The sequence below is a fragment of the Humulus lupulus genome, chromosome 2 (genome assembly GCF_963169125.1).
Source record: "Humulus lupulus chromosome 2, drHumLupu1.1, whole genome shotgun sequence".
NCBI classification, from domain to species: Eukaryota; Viridiplantae; Streptophyta; class Magnoliopsida; order Rosales; family Cannabaceae; genus Humulus; species Humulus lupulus.
Genome location: NC_084794.1, coordinates 133,423,121 through 133,439,386, shown reverse-complemented (window position 1 = coordinate 133,439,386; position 16,266 = coordinate 133,423,121). Strand labels below are relative to the sequence as shown.

General features: G+C 36.7%; 1 protein-coding gene across 1 annotated transcript; it reads left to right on the top strand.

The window, feature by feature from the left end:
• Positions 1-15,098: 15,098 nt before the first annotated feature.
• On the top strand, positions 15,099-15,626 carry LOC133814745 (uncharacterized). Its single transcript, XM_062247667.1, has one exon. The coding sequence runs from the start codon at positions 15,099-15,101 to the stop codon at positions 15,624-15,626; it is 528 nt and encodes a 175-aa protein (XP_062103651.1).
• The last annotated feature ends 640 nt before the right edge of the window (positions 15,627-16,266 follow it).

The following is a 16,266-nucleotide window of genomic DNA, read 5'->3' as shown; positions in this document are numbered from 1 at the left end:
AATTTTTAATTTATTAGTCTTATTGTAGTTTTCTAGATTTTTATATGTTTTTATATATATTTTATTATAATATGTTGTAGTTTAAATTATTTAAAATTTGTTTTGTTAGATTATAAGTTAAAAAATTGATTTTATTGAACTTAATTGCCAAAGTAAATTAAATTTCAATTAGTATTTTCATGGAATTAATTTGAGTTATTTTATAATTGAAAATATTTGATTCTAATTTAATATTTACTTATTTTGTAGGTTGTACTTTGCAATTTTTATGCTTGAAAAAGAAGAGAAAATGAAATAAAAGTGGCATTTGTGAAGAGAAAATAGCAAAATTTGGCAAAAAGCCATCTCACTTCAGCCCCACGGATTGGGCCTCTCAGGCCCGAAGCCTCACAACCAGCCACACGGGCCGCCTGCCCAAGACCCAGACCCGGCCCAAATCACTTGCCAGCTGCCCACCAAAGTCTTCTCCTCAGCCTGCAATTCCATCAGCCTTCACCCCATGCCAGCTCTCCACACCGTCCGTACGGGCCCAAGCAAACCTCATCACTCCAGCAGCTCTCCCACAACCGCCTGCCCCTTCCCAGGCCCAGCTCCAAAGGCCATCTGCCAGGCCCAGTGAGCCCAGCCGAAACCGCCTGGCACCAAGCAGCCACTAGCAGCCTAATAGCTGCATTTTCCCAATTTTTTAGCCTAAAATTGCCTAAGTGTACCATTTGTCCCCTATGCTTAAAATGCCACCTTTTACCCATTTTTCTACACACTTTTTACCCCAAAATCATCATCACTCCTACAATTTACCCCTATTTACCATATTATTATTAATTTAATCAATTTACTTAATTTAAATTGATTATTTTAATAATCTCATTTTGGCTATAAATAAGGGTTTTGAAGACCATTTTTGGGGTGCTTAATGTTTTGGTTACCATCTTTTTCTCCCATTTTCTCACTACCATTCTCTCTTCCATTTGGGTTTTTCAAGAGCACTTTGCAAGTATGTATGTCATTTATTTTGTAATTTCTACTCTAGTTATGTGCTTCTAATCTTTTTCATAAGATTATTAAGATCATGATGAAGCAACTTGTAACTAGGTAATATTTATGTTATATGTTGATTTCCCTTGTAATGCAACAAAGTCTATGGATTTTTCTTCTTCATATATTTCTTTCATCTTAAATATCTTGTATTTTAGATTGTTAGAACATATTTACACTTTGTTCTTCATTAGTGCATAAACATAATATTCTTTGTGTAAGATGTGTCATTAAATTGTACACATCCATGCTTAGAACAAAAATATAATGTTTTGCCTTATAAATAATGTTCATTGATTTATTTGTTATTTCATTAGATTGATTTACACTAAATGCTTTGAAATTATAATTTTGAAAAGTGAAGAAAAATCCTATCTTTTTATAGAAATTTGTGTTTAAAATTATAAATCTTTTTAGAAAATGATAGTTTAAATTATTTTAACTATCGCTAAAAACTTGGGAATCAATATACTAATAAATATTATTAAACTTACATTTTGTGGATTCTAGTATCTTAATAATCTTTTCTTTTAACACTTATTGTCAAATCATTATTGGTTTATTTTCATTCTCTTAAATAGCTTTATTTTTCAATCTTTCATTTTATGTTCATAATATTAAAACTCATCAATCTTTGGAACTAGGTTAGAATTTATTACTTTTGATTTAAAATAGTTTTCTTTTTTATTTTAGACAACTCCTTTGGGTTTGACCTCGTGCTTACACGAAAACTATTCTATAAATACGATTCGTGCGCTTGCGAGTATAAATATTTAAACATACCCGTTTTGGGTCCATCAGGGTCAAGGAGGGAGATATACCGAACACAGCCTTTTGTACCAGATATGGGCATTATGAGTTCTTGGTCATGTCCTTTGGGTTGACTAGTGCCCCAGCTGCTTTGATGGATCTGATGTACAAGGTGTTCAAGGATTACTTTGACTAGTTTGTGATCGTCTTCATTGATGATATTCTGGTTTATTCTCAGTCAAAGTCAGAACATGAACAACATCTGTGGTTGGTTCTACAGAGACTGAGGGAACACAGATTGTTTGCAAAGTTCAAGAAGTGTGAATTCTTGTTATCTCAAGTAATTTTCCTTTGTCATATTGTCAGTAAGGAGGGGATCATGGTGGACCCAGCCAAGATTGAGGCGACCAGAGATTGGCCAAGGCCAAAGAATGCTTCAGAGGTTAGGAGCTTCCTTGGGTTGGCAGGTTATTACAGGTGTTTAATGGAAGGATTCTCAAAGATTGCCACTTCATTGACTGTGTTGACACGCAAAAATCAGAAGTTGATGTTGTCAGACATGTGTGAGAACAGCTTCCAAGAATTGAAGTAGAGGTTAATTACAACTTCAGTTTTGAGTCTCCGAATAGATCAGGAGAAGTTTGTGATATACTGTGATGCCTCACATCAGGGTTTGGGTTCTGTTCTTATGTAGTCAGGGAAGGTGATTGCCTATGCCTCGCTCCAATTGAAAGAGTATGAACAAAGATACCCCACTGATGACTTAGAGTTGGCAGTAGTGGTCTTTGCATTAAAGGTATGGAGGCATTATCTTTATGAGGAGAAGTTTGAGATATACACTGACCACAAGAGCCTAAAGTACTTTTTCGCACAGAAGGACCTGAAAATGAGACAAAGGCATTGGCTGGAGTTAGTGAATGATTATGATTATGAAATCCTGTATCATCTAAGAAAGGCCAACGTGGTAGCTGATGCCTTAAGACAGAAGGGTCAGGGATAGATTTTTAGTGCGAGACTGATATCCAGAGAGTTGGCATAGGATATGACCAAAGCTGGTATAGAGTTGTTGCTAGGTCAGTTGGCCAACATTACACTACAGTCTACGTTGTTGGAAAGGATAAAGGAAGGTCAGTTGGGTGATCCACAACTTACCAAGATCAGAGAGGACATCCTAGCACGAGTGTCCAGGGACTATACAAAGGTCAGATATGTGTTCCGATGGACACTAATATCAGACAGGAAATTCTAGATGAATCTCATACTACTCTTTACTCACATCTGGGCACCACAAAGATGTATCAGGATGTGAGATTGTTGTGTTTGGTGGCCTAGGATAAAGAGGGATGTGACAGAATATGTGGCTAAGTGCTTGACATCTCATCAGATCAAGGTTGAACATCAGAGACCAGTAAGGCTATTACAGCCTCTGGACATCCCATATTGGAAATGGGAGGACAACACGATGGATTTCATGGCGGGGTTACCCAGGACTGTGGGTCAACATGATTCGGTGTGGGTTATCATGGATCGATACACCAAATCATCTCACTTCTTACCGGTGAGGATAACTTATACAGTTGACCAGTACGCAAATCTCTATGTGAGGGAGATTATGCGCCTTCATGGGGCACTGAGGTCGTTCGTGTCAGATTGAGACCCCACATTTACTTCCAAGTTTTGGGGAAGTTTATAGATGGCCATAGGTACATAATTGAAGTTCAGTATTGATTATCATCCTCAGACAGATGGACAATCTGAGAGGACGATCCAGATATTAGAAGACATGCTATGAGCATGTGTGCTTGACTTTGGTGGGTCCTGGGGTAAGTATTTGCCTTTGATAGGAGTTTTCCTACAACAACAACAATAGTTATCAGTCGACCATTGGGGTGGATCCTTATGAGATGTTGTATGGTAGGAAATGCAGATCTCCCATTCATTGGGATGAGACAGGAGAAAGGACATACTTGGGTCCTGAGGCAGTTCAAAGGACCAATGAGTCCGTTGAGAAGATTAGAGCTCGGATGCTCACTTCTTAAACCAGATAGAAAAGTTATGCTGATCCCAAACGTAGGAACGTGGAGTTCCAAGTGGGAAACTATGTCTTCCTTAGAGTCTCACCATGGAAAGGAGTGAAAAGATTTGGGAAGAAGGGCAAGCTGAGCCCTAGATTTGTAGGACCATTTGAGATCCTACAGAGGATTGGACAAGTGGCCTATAGGTTGGCCTTACCACTGGCATTGTCGGTCGTGCATAATGTATTTCATATTTTAGCTCTTCGGGAGTATGTGTCAGATCTAACTCATGTATTGACTTGCGAGGATCTGGAGCATGAGGCAGATCTCTCCTTTGAGGAACAACCAATCCAGATACTAGACAGGAAGGACAAGGTCCTCAGAAATAAAACTATACCTTTGGTTAAGGTATTATGGAGTGAGTATCCCGAGTTGTTCAGGTAAAATTTTGAGGAGAAGATTTCTGTAAGGAAGGGATAGTTGTAACGTCCCAAATTCCCTTATATGGCTTAGTGCCTGGATTAGGGGGTCAGGAGGGGCAATAATTGATTTAATGTATTATTATATGATTATATGCATGATTATGTGGGTTGTATTATTATATGGCTGTATTTTCATATATATGGGGTTGTTTCTTGTAAGAAGGGAATTTTAATAGTTTTAGCTCGTTGAAGGCATATTTGTGTATTTATGTGCGTGTATGTGATATATGGGTGAAACCACATTATTATGTGGTTATATTTGAGCTATTTGGCATGAGACGATCCTAGGAAGCAAGCTAGCGTTTTATTCATAACAAGGTCAATTACCAGGCTTGAGGTGAGCCTAGGGTTAATTTGGTGCTTAGTACATTACCGGGACTGAGCGGGTAATGGGAAATGATTTGGTAATTATTTGAGGATATTGGAAGTAACGGGAATTTAGGGTCGTTAATTATGATTAACGGGATAGGTGGTAATGACAAAATTTCCCTTGAGGGAGTAGGTTGGCCCTAGGGGCACTTTAGTTATTTAAGGCTAATTAGATAGACTTAGCCAGGGGAAGGCTGTGGAATGAACCAAAGAAGCAGGGCCAAATTCTTTTTTGGTTGGTTTTTCTTTAAGGTTTTGGTTGTTTATAAGCTTGAAAGTTTGATTATGGAATTGGATTTTAGGTAGTGTTTTAAGTGTTATAAAGCTTGGGTTTTATTGCTGGTTTGGTGATAATGTTGTTTTGAGTTATATTTTTTCTATTGGGATTGTTTGTAAGTGTTTTGTGGTGAGTTTTGAGCTGAGGAAAACAAGGGTACTGGGTTAACAGGGCAAGTCGCGGCTGTGTTCTTGGGCGCCGCGACCTGTGCGAACCCCAGAGCCAAGATGGGGCTTTGTCTGCATAGCGCACCATGACCCTCAAGGGTAAGTCGCGGCCCTCCCCTGGCACCCAGACAGGGGGCTGTCTGTCTGGGAGGCACGCCACAGCCCTTAGGGGCAAGTCGTGGCCCACCTGATTTTTTTTTTGCCAGGTTTGGTTTTAAGGGTGGGTTTTGAAACCTTAAGGATCGGGATCGAATCTACTACCCGGTTTGGTAGAATTCAAGGTCCTGAAGACTAGGACTTGTTCTGGGAACCTTTAATTGCTCATTATTGATGGGATTTCATATTTGGTTATGATTAGGTTACCGCTAAGGGCTCAAGGTCAGGATCATGCTCAAGGGTTGTTCTTAATTTATTTTATGCTTAACCTAAGGTAAGAAAAATGCACCCATTATGTGACATACATGATTATTGATAAAGCATGTTGAGTGCTCTACATATGGATATCGGTTGCATTATGAATGCTTGGTTGCATTGTTTACTTAAGAAAGGCATTGACTTATCAGTCAGAAACGACAATAGTGTTGAGCGCTGGTCATAAAGCACTGACTTATCAGTCAGGAACGACAATAGTGTTGAGCACTGGTCATATGGCATTGACTTTTGAATCAAGAGCGGCAATAGTGCATCGAGCGCTGGTCGATATGATTAGATCTAATCAACAAAGTGTTACACGCTCGTCTGACCCTATGGTCAAAGAAAACTAAAGCGCTTGACTAGTTCTGTGGCTAGTTACTCAAAGCTAGGGCTAAAAGGCCCAGGGTGACCTGATGGTCACATGGCTAGGGCAAAGGACCCCAGGATGACTCAATGGTCATCCATTCAGAGCAAAGGGCCCCAAGATGACTCCACAGTCATCTATTTAGGGCACAGAACCCCAGGATGACTCCACAGTCATCTGATTAGGGTTGCGGGCCCCAGAATGATTCTGTGATCATTTAGTAATACTTGAATGCATGTATTAATAAGTTTTCTAGCTGAGCCTTGGCTCACGGGTGCTATGTGGTGCAGGTAAAGGAAAACAAAAGCTTACCCAACCATGAGTGGAGAGCTTAGGTGGCGACGTGTACATGCGGCCGCTTGACCACCACGGCCAAGGTTTCACGGGGGAACTAGGGTTAAACCCTATTTTTCCTGCTTAGGTCAACGGGTTTATAACTTTTGAATTGTAATGACCATGTTGGACTGTAAACAATACTATGCGATCTCATGTATAGTTTAACATTTTTAATAAAATATCCATTCCTTTTGACAAAGATTTTAACCCTGGCCCATTAATCATACTTAGATGCACATTTATGGCCTAATGACTCGTTTAGCGAGTTAAGCACTATTTAAAATACATAGTGTAATGGTATTGGCTAACCATGGCATTACAATAGCTACTTGCATAGATTATGAGATATGGCAAATGGATGTTTAGACAACTTTTATAAATGGCTATCTTGACGAAACCATTTATATATATCAACTAGAAGTGTTCATAGTAAAAGGTCAAGAGAAAAAAGTTTGCAAGCTTCTTAGGTCCATTTATGGACTCAAACAAGCTTTGAGATCTTGAAATCTGAGATTCGATGACACAATCAAAACGTATGGTTTTGAACAAAATGTTGATGAGCCATGTGTCTACAAACAAATCAAAGATGGTGTCGTGGTATTCCAGGTTATTTATGTTGATGACATCCTACTGATTGGGAATGACATGGGAACATTGAGAAAAGTAAAAAAAATGGCTAGCCGAGCAATTCCAAATGAAATATTTTGGAGAAGCAAACTATGTTCTACGTTTAAAGATCCTTCGAGATTGTTAGAAATTTTTTTTGGCTCTATCTCAAGCTACTTATATATATAAGGTGCTGGAGAGATTCAATATGAAATTTTTCAAGAAGGGTGATATGCCAATCCTTCATGGAATTGTCCTTTCTGAAGAGCAGTGTCCTAAATCACCTCAAGAAGAAGAGGATATGACACAGTATCCCTACGCCTCTGCAGTAGGTAGCCTAATGTACGCTATGCTGTGTACAAGACCTGACATTTGTTATGCAGTAGGGATATTTAGTCGTTATCAATCCTATCTTGGATTGAGTCATTGGATTGCATTAAACAATATTTCCAAGTATCTTTGGGAAAACTAGAGCATATATGCATGTATAATCAGGTGATGACTTGAATCTCACTGGATACATTGATTCTAATTTTCAATCAGCTTCTGGATCAGTGGTCGCACTTGGTGGAGGAGTTGTGGTCTGGCGTAGTATTAAACAAACCAGTATCACAAATTCTACCATGGAAGTTGAGTACATAATGGCTTGTGAAGTAGCTAAGGAGGTTATGTGGCTAAAGAATTTCTATTCCGATCTGGAAATTGTTCCAGATATAAATAAGTCACTTGTCCTATACTATGACAGCAGTTGGGTAGAAGCTAACTCAAAGGAAACGAGAAGTCACAAGAGGGGAAAGCATATTGAAAGGAAATATCACTTGATCGGGGATATTTCATAGAGGAGATGTAGCAGTTATGAAGATAGCTTCATAACATAACCATGCTGATCCTTTTACTATGACTTTGTCTACCAAGTCTTTTATAGATCATGTTAGCAATATGGGTTTGAGGGAGATGCCTCATTTTCTTTAGGGCAAGTGGGAGATTGTTGGGATAGTGCATTTTAAAGCATATTTTTTAACAATGTTTTATAAAATAAATAATTGAAATGAATTTTGGCATATATTGTTTATTTATTATTATTATTATTAGAATAATATTATATGATATCGAAAAATTCCCAAATTCGTTATTGTGACTAAAATCTTGTATTGGTACGAGAGGATTAAGATTGTAGGGAATGAATTTAAAAAGTTCGCAGTAAAACAAAGTTATTTGGAATCTTTTGATTAAATATTGTAAGTACGGTTCACTAGTATTGTGAATACATATAATCTAGATCTAGATTACTGATGTAGCATGACATCTTAGTGGAAGTACTTTGTATACAGTGGTTATACATGAACGGGGCATGATATGTTGTTAATATTTATTAATATCGTTTACTTTATAAGTATTAATTAAACATATCAATGAGATGATTATATACAAATTTATCTTAATTTTGAAGTTATTATGAACTCCTGTTTATTTCAAATGAGTTCTTTAATTCACTCGTTATGGTTTGTCAGAATGATCAGGCTGAAAACTTTTGTTTACGGGTTTCACTGAAGTAAATGGTTGGGGACATAATATACAGATATGGAATCTATACCTTTCCGAGAGGAATCGAATAATGGTTCTCTTAAGGGTTGGCTTTTGGAATTGAAAGGTTATTGAGCTCAAATTCATATATCAATTTATGAATTAACCTTCACTAGTAAAGTTAATTGTACTTAAGGAAACAAGATATAATTAAAGAAGTTAAACGGTAATTAATTCCTACTTTAATTATTAACCATTAATAAACGATTGAATTGTATGTAGTGATTAAATTGATGGGCACTTTATATATATTTTAAAGTACTCTAAATAAATGTCTATAATTACAATAGTGCAATCTCATATTTTTAGTGGGATAATATTGAGATTAATAAATTAAAGTTATTATATTAAAGAGTTTAAATTAGTAATCTAAATTTATTGGAGTTTGAAATTATAGGTTCATAGGTCCTTGAGATGGCTCTATGAACAATAATCAAGGTAAGAGTTGAAATTGGAAAAAAATGAGGAAAATTGCATATTTGGAATAAATTTGTTCTTCAGGGTCAAATATGTAATTGACACAAATTAATTAAATTTTCAAATTTAATATATTAATTAATTATATTTTTTAAAATTATTTTGGTATTTTTTAAAATAGCATTCAAATAATTAAGATAAATACTTTTGAATTAATTAGCATTATTTATATAAATAATGTGAAAATGATATTTATGATAATTCAAATTGGATTTGAAGTTGAAATGATATTTATTCTTTAATTAATCTGATAAATAAGTTATCTGATTTAGATATTTTTTAATAAATAATTATTAAATTATAATTAAAAGAAAATAGTTGCAACCCATCCTAGAAATCAGGGATGTATTACACGTCAACTACAGTACCATTGTAGTTGGCGTGTAACAAGGTCCAAGAATGGGTCTTTGATATTTATTTTATTTATTTAATTATTTAATAATTGATTTATAATTTGAATTTAAAATTTTAAAATTTTAATTAATTCTTTTATAAATTTATTAGATGGAAATAGTTCCAGAAGACTTTTGACAGAAAGAAAATAGATCATATTTTTTTCTCTATCTCTGAAAATTGTCTCAGACCTAATATTCCAAGATCTCATGTGTTGAGAATATCTTGTGAATCAAAAAAATTTCTCTGCCATTACTCTATGTGCTTACACACGTCTTGAGGTATAGAGATACATCTTGGAAGATCTTGGTCTGAGTATTTTGAAGAGTATTTTTGGATTTGATGATCGTTGGAGATACAAAAAGATAGCGTGGATTCTTGATAGTTCTTCAACTGTTAAATCCTCATCTTTTTGTTTCTCTATGATTAATGTATTGCATGTTAATGGATCCAATTATTTAAATTTTGTTCAAATAATTTTTTTTAAATCTCTGAGCCCTACACCTCGTGCTTTCCATTGCGCACATGCTAAACTAGTTACCAACATTAAGAAAATTTAGAAAATATACCGTTTAAGCTTTGCTGGACACATTGGAAGTCAAGACCAAAGCTGTCCAGAAATAAAAATAATCCTATACTTAAGGAACTTAGATTCCTCAGCCATAAACATGATCTACCCTCCATGCATCCATCATATACCTCATAATAACATAATAAGCATTAAAACAACAACTAAAACCATAAAAACTTACATGAAACTCGAATTGCAAAAACCCTAGTATGCCCATCTAACAAAAATCATAATGCATACCATTTTGCCCAAGCTTGGAAGTGGGGGTGGTTGCCTTAGCCTTAGACCCTCTAGTACTTTGATAAGACTTCAAATACCTCAAACATATACCACAACTCATATCAGAATATATATCCTAGAGAAGAGATGAACAACATTCAACGACTTTAAATCCCTAGAACTATTACCTTTTTGTTTCAACAACTCTTGTATGCCTCAAAACCCTTTCTCTTATGCTAGTGTTGTTAGAAGTGTGTCCTAAAAGCATGTAAAGATATTTGTTTTTTCTGTGAATAAATAAATACGATGGTTTGTTATTATTGTCATATTTAGATTGTTAAATTATTGTTTGAATAATTTTGTAAATATCATAAAAATTCCATATTCATTATTGAGGATGTGATCTTGTATTAGTACGAGAGAATTAAGATCGCATGAATGAATAAAAATTGTCAACAACAACAAATTAATGTTATGGAATTCTTTAATTGGAGTTGTAAGTACGGTTTACTGAGTATCATAATGATACAAATAATCTAGATTCGGATTATTGATGTGGTAAGACATCTCAGTAAAGTTGTTTTATATAATATGATTATATATGACATGGACCGATATGAATTAAAGTCTTTATCCAAAAACCATTTAACAATAAAGACTTTTAATTCATGTAACACCCTGGATAGCCAAGACCGTTACACTGTGTGTTTACAAAGTGCCAGACTTGCTAATCAAGCCATTCAGTTAAAATCGTGTTACTGAAACTATAAAGGAACTAGGGTTGAAAGTGTTTTGGTCTCTAAAACCACATTTTCATTAAGAACACTATTTGTTTGCACGGGATCCCAAAAATACAAGTTTTAAGATCGTTTACAAAAGTTACAGGGTTCAAGTACAACAACTAGCCATACTAAGGCAAAACAAGCAGTTAGGTGACCCCTGTCCTGGTCCACTTCTCGACCATGGTGATCGAACAGCTGGCTATGTACATTTCACCTCGGAGCTCTCCACCTCAGGCTTGGTCCAACTTGCCCTTGCCTTTACCTGCACCACGTAGCACCCGTGAGCCAAGGCCCAGCAAGAAAACACAATAACAACATTGCATAAGCAATTAGCAGACAAGTCAATATCTCACACCGCAACACAATACCTCAACCATATAACCATACGGTATAGTCAAGTATTCTACATACTAGGCATATCAATTCATAACATGTACACTTCACAAATGATAACTAGGGCTAGCGCCCTCAGGCCGCTCCCTCCGTTATCCCGATGTTTATGGCTATCAATGGCCAAACCGCGCCCCGTGCGCTAATATTATGTATGGCACTCTTAGGCCGCTTTTACATGTCCCATGACGTAATACCAACATTGACACGATACAATTCTCGGGAGCACTTAGTCCCACCACAAACATTTAACCGGGTGCAGTTCTCTTACCTTTCAATTCACTAGCTTTAATCCCTCGACTCCTTGAGCACAATCCCCCTCGAGCCCTAGCGTTCACCTAAACACAATCGTGAGCCAAGGTCATTATCGATCCTCAAGTTCAAAACCTAGCCTCGAGGCCAATCCCGAGCCCCCGGGAAGTCCTAGTTCCACCAAACAAGGTGGTGGAACCAAACCCCAAACCCTAGGTCAAAAACCCTTGCAAACAACCCAAAAATCCCCTTCAGAAAGCAGGGTAGCGCTACAGCGCTCTTGGGAGGGCGCTACAAACAGAAGCCAAAATCCCCTCAGCATTATGGCCTAGCGCTACAGCGCCCAAAGGCTAGCGCTGTAGCGCTAGTCACAAACAACCCAGCACCATTTTTCTCTTCTGCGATTTTCTCAAACCAACCTCAACCAAAACTCTTCCAACTCCTTCCCAAACTCAAAAACAACCTCATAACCACACTCCACTCATCCCAAGCACCCCAAATACCTAGAACTCAAGCACATGCATCCACAAACTCATAATTCACCATAGCCACTCCTAAGCTCTAAAACTCAGTAAAAACCAGCTGAACAACAAAGTTTGAGTTTAGGCTTTATACCTTTGATAGAATTTCGACCACAAGCTGTCTCTAAACCTTCTTGGCTTGCCTCTCCTCAGCCTTAAGCCTGAATTCCCTAAGGTTCCATCCAATTCAACTTAAGCACCATAGCTCAAAAAAACCAAAAACAAAAACCAAATCAGCAACTGAAGAGATTACAGAACCTTACCTCAAGTGTGGCCTAATCTTGCTAAACCCTTGCCAAATCCTCAATCTTTGCTCAGTAACCTTGTGGCTTAATTGGACTAACTCTCCTCTGAATTTTACTCCAGAAATCCTCAAGAAATTGGTGAAGAAAACATAAACCGACTTAGAGAACTCTCTCTGTTTTCCCTCCTTTCTTTTCCCTTCCTTTTCTTTCTTTTTCAGACTTCTCCAATATTCTACAAATCCCACTAACATAAAGCCTCAGCATATCTATTCCTTACATGCCAAATGACCCTAATGCCCTCCCCTTTATTTCTAAACCTCTAATCTACTTAAGGGCATTTTAGTCATTTTACCCAATTCCCGCTAATTCCTCGAATGTCTCAAATATTTCCCGCTTAATTCCCGATACCCAATTAGTCTCCAATAGTATTCCTCAATGTCAAGATAGACTCCAGTATTTTCCCTAAATTCCCATTTATACCCCTAAGCTCACCCCAAGCCGGGTATAAATCCCTGCCATGACTTTTCCGCTACTTTGCTCACTAGGATTGTCTCGAGTCACAGATCACAGATATATCCACATAATAATGTGGTCTCGACAATTATCACATATATCAAAGCAGTTATGCCCATAATGGCCAAAATTACGATTATGCCCCTCTAACCTAGTCAGGGCCTACATGCATACTAATACACATAGTCATGCATCTAAAATATTCAAATAGTCATATAACATGCTTTAAATCATAATCATGCATCTTAATCATTAAATTCACACATAACTCCCATTATGCCCTCCAGGCACACTAACCAAGGCCCTTAAGCCTTATTAGTGAATTTGGGTCGTTACAATTCATATCATAACTGATGATCATTTATAGATCAACCTAAATCCTGAGTGTTCATGAACTCCTATTCATGTTTATTAAATCTTTTGATTCATTCGTTATGGTCTCTTCAAAGAATGAGGCTAATGACTTTTGTTTTGGAGATTTAATATCATGGATGGCTGGGAACATGTATCAACAATACGAAATCTAATCTTTCCTAACGGATCGTATATTAGTTCCCTTAAGGGTTAATTCTGGAACTGAATGATTTTGAGCTCAAATCTATAATTAGATTATAGATTAATTATTCACTAGTGAATTAATGGTACTTAAGTATAAAGCCTACATGATGTTCTTAGCTCAAAAAGCTAAAGCAAGTTGGATGGTTAATGGAGATGACAATACTCACATATTTCATGCTTCCCTTAAGGCTAGGAGAATACAAAATAGGATTATGTCCATCAAGACTGAGGCAGGGATTTGGGTCGACTCTCCTACAAATATAAAAAAGGCCTTTTTGGATTATTATCAAGGCTTGTTGGGGACAGTTATGGTGCACAGGAAGAAGGTGTCTCGAGCAATCATGAAGCAAGGACCAGTTCTAAATGCAGCTCTTATTCAGACTCTCTCAACAGATTTTTCAACTCAGGAGGTTAAGGATGTAATGTTTGCAATTTCAGGATTGAAAGCCCCAGGACCAGATGGATATAGCAGCTACTTTTACCAAGATAATTGGAATTTGGTGGGTTCGGAGGTTACTACAGCTGTGCTATCCTTCTTTAATTCGGGTAAACTACTTAGGGAGATTAATAACACAACCATTACACTCATTCCCAAGCATATTTACCCTAATTCTGTGTGTGATTTCAGACCCATTTCATGTTGTAATGTTATATATAAAGATGCTTCCAAGTTGATTTGCTCAAGACTCTGGAAAGTTCTACCTAAAATAATTGCAGAAAATCAAGGGGGATTTGTTCATGGTAGATATATAGCTTACAATATCATGATATGTCAAGACTTAGTTCGGCATTATGGGAGACAAAGTTGTAGGCCAAGTTGCATGATCAAATTGGATTTGAGGAAAGCATATGACACTATAGAATGGGACTTTATTGAAGAGATGCTCACTGTTTTTCAGTTTCCCCATAAATTTATACAGCTCATCATGGTTTATGTTCGAACTCCCAGGTTTTCATTGATGATTAATGGCTCACTAAATGGATATTTTGAGGCTAAAAGAGGATTGAGGCAAGGAGATGCTATGTCTCCCTTGTTATTTGTACTTGGCATGGAATATCTATCTAGGATTATGCTTAAAGTTAGCTCTTCTCCAGGCTATAAATTCCATGATAGGTGTGCTAGTTTGAAGCTGAACCATCTATGTTTTGCTGATGACATATTATTATTCAGTCATGGAGACTTTATATCTATCCTTTGGATGCTTAGGGGGCTCAAGCTATTTTCCAAGACCTCGGGACTCTTTCCAAATGAGGCAAAGTCTGCAATAAATTGCAGTGGCATGATTGAATCTGAGATTGACAGAGTGGTGACTGCTTCGGGATTCATTCGATCTTCATTACCATTCAGGTATCTGGGCATTCCTATCTGTTCTAAACGAATATCTAATGCTGAGTGTGGGATCATTCTAGAAAAAATGGTAGCTAGGATTAAGCAATGGAGTTCCAGGAATTTATCATACAGTGCTAGAGCAACATTGATCAATTCGGTTTTACTGTCAATACACTCTTATTGGGCTCAAATAATGGTGATGCCAAAACAACTATTGAAGGATATAGATGCAATTTTCAGGGCCTTTCTTTGGAAGGGAGGGGCAGAAGCTCATGGTCCCGGATTAGTTGCTTGGTCCACTATCTGTACTCCAAAATCTGCATGAGGGTTAGGCTTCAGGAAAATCTTAGAATGGAATATTGCTGCATTAGGCAAATATGTATGGGAAATAGCTTCTAAAAAGGATAACCTATGGGTAAAGTGGATACATAGCATCTATTTGCAAAAGATGGACTGGTGGGCTTACTTAGTGCAGCAAAGTTGCAGCTGGTATTGGAAGAAAATTGTTGAAATTAAGGATTTCTTTAGAGCTAAAATGGACAGATCAGCTTTCATGGCAGTGAAATATAGTATTCAATCTGGGCATGCAATACTATATGACCAACATATCAAGGTTCAATGGAGTAAATATGTCTGGGAGAGATGCAATATTTCGAAACATAGATACATTCTTTGGCTAACTTTGCACCAGAAGCTGAGAACCAGAGGCTACCTCAGTAAACACTGTCAGGTATTGGACACAGTATGCTTGCTGTGTGGAGATCACAATGAAGAGATATCTCATCTATTCTTTCAATGTACTTACAGCAAAATCTGTCTTGTGAAGTTGAAGGAGTGGATTGGTTGTCGAGCACAAACAGAGAATTATCAAACTTTATTGCACTGGATTTCCAAAGCAAAACACCTTAGCAAGCTCAGGAGAGGTTTCTACATAGCTCCTGTATCAGTGCTAGTTTATCATATATGGAGAGTCTGAAATGATGTCTTGTGGTCATCTAAGATTTGGCATGTAAACCATACTATAGAGGTCATTAAGAGAGAGTTAAAGTTGAGACTCACTGTATCAATGTACAAGGGGAAACAAAATAGGGATAAGGAATGGTTTCACAAATTGTAAAGTTAGATACATGGACTGTAAGTCACTTAGGGGTAGAAGGAAATTCATAAGTATACATGATTTGATTTTGAGCAATACAATGATTCTTATTCACCAAAAAAGAATTAATGGTACTTAAGGAATAAGAAGTAAATTAGAAAGGTTAAATGGTAATTCTCCCATTCTAATTTATGAACTAATTAATTAGATGGTTGAACTATTGTAAGATGGTTATATCAATGGACGACTTAAGAAAAAGATTTCTATAAAAGTATATCTATAACATAAAGAGTGCAATTCTGAATTTATAGTGGAGTAATATCAGAATTAATAAATTAACTATTATAATTAAAGAGTTTAATTATTTAGTTTCAATTTATTGGAGCTTAATGTTATAGGTCCATGGCCCCCGAAATGGCTCAAACAATCACTGTCAAAGGCAAATACAAAAAATGGGAAAAAATGACTTATGTGATAAGTAAATATATTTTTCTATGTATCAAACATAATTATTGTTTAA

Bases quoted from the DNA above. Each gene is read 5' to 3' on its own strand.
- LOC133814745 (XM_062247667.1), top strand. From the start codon at position 15,099: ATGGACTGGTGGGCTTACTTAGTGCAGCAAAGTTGCAGCTGGTATTGG.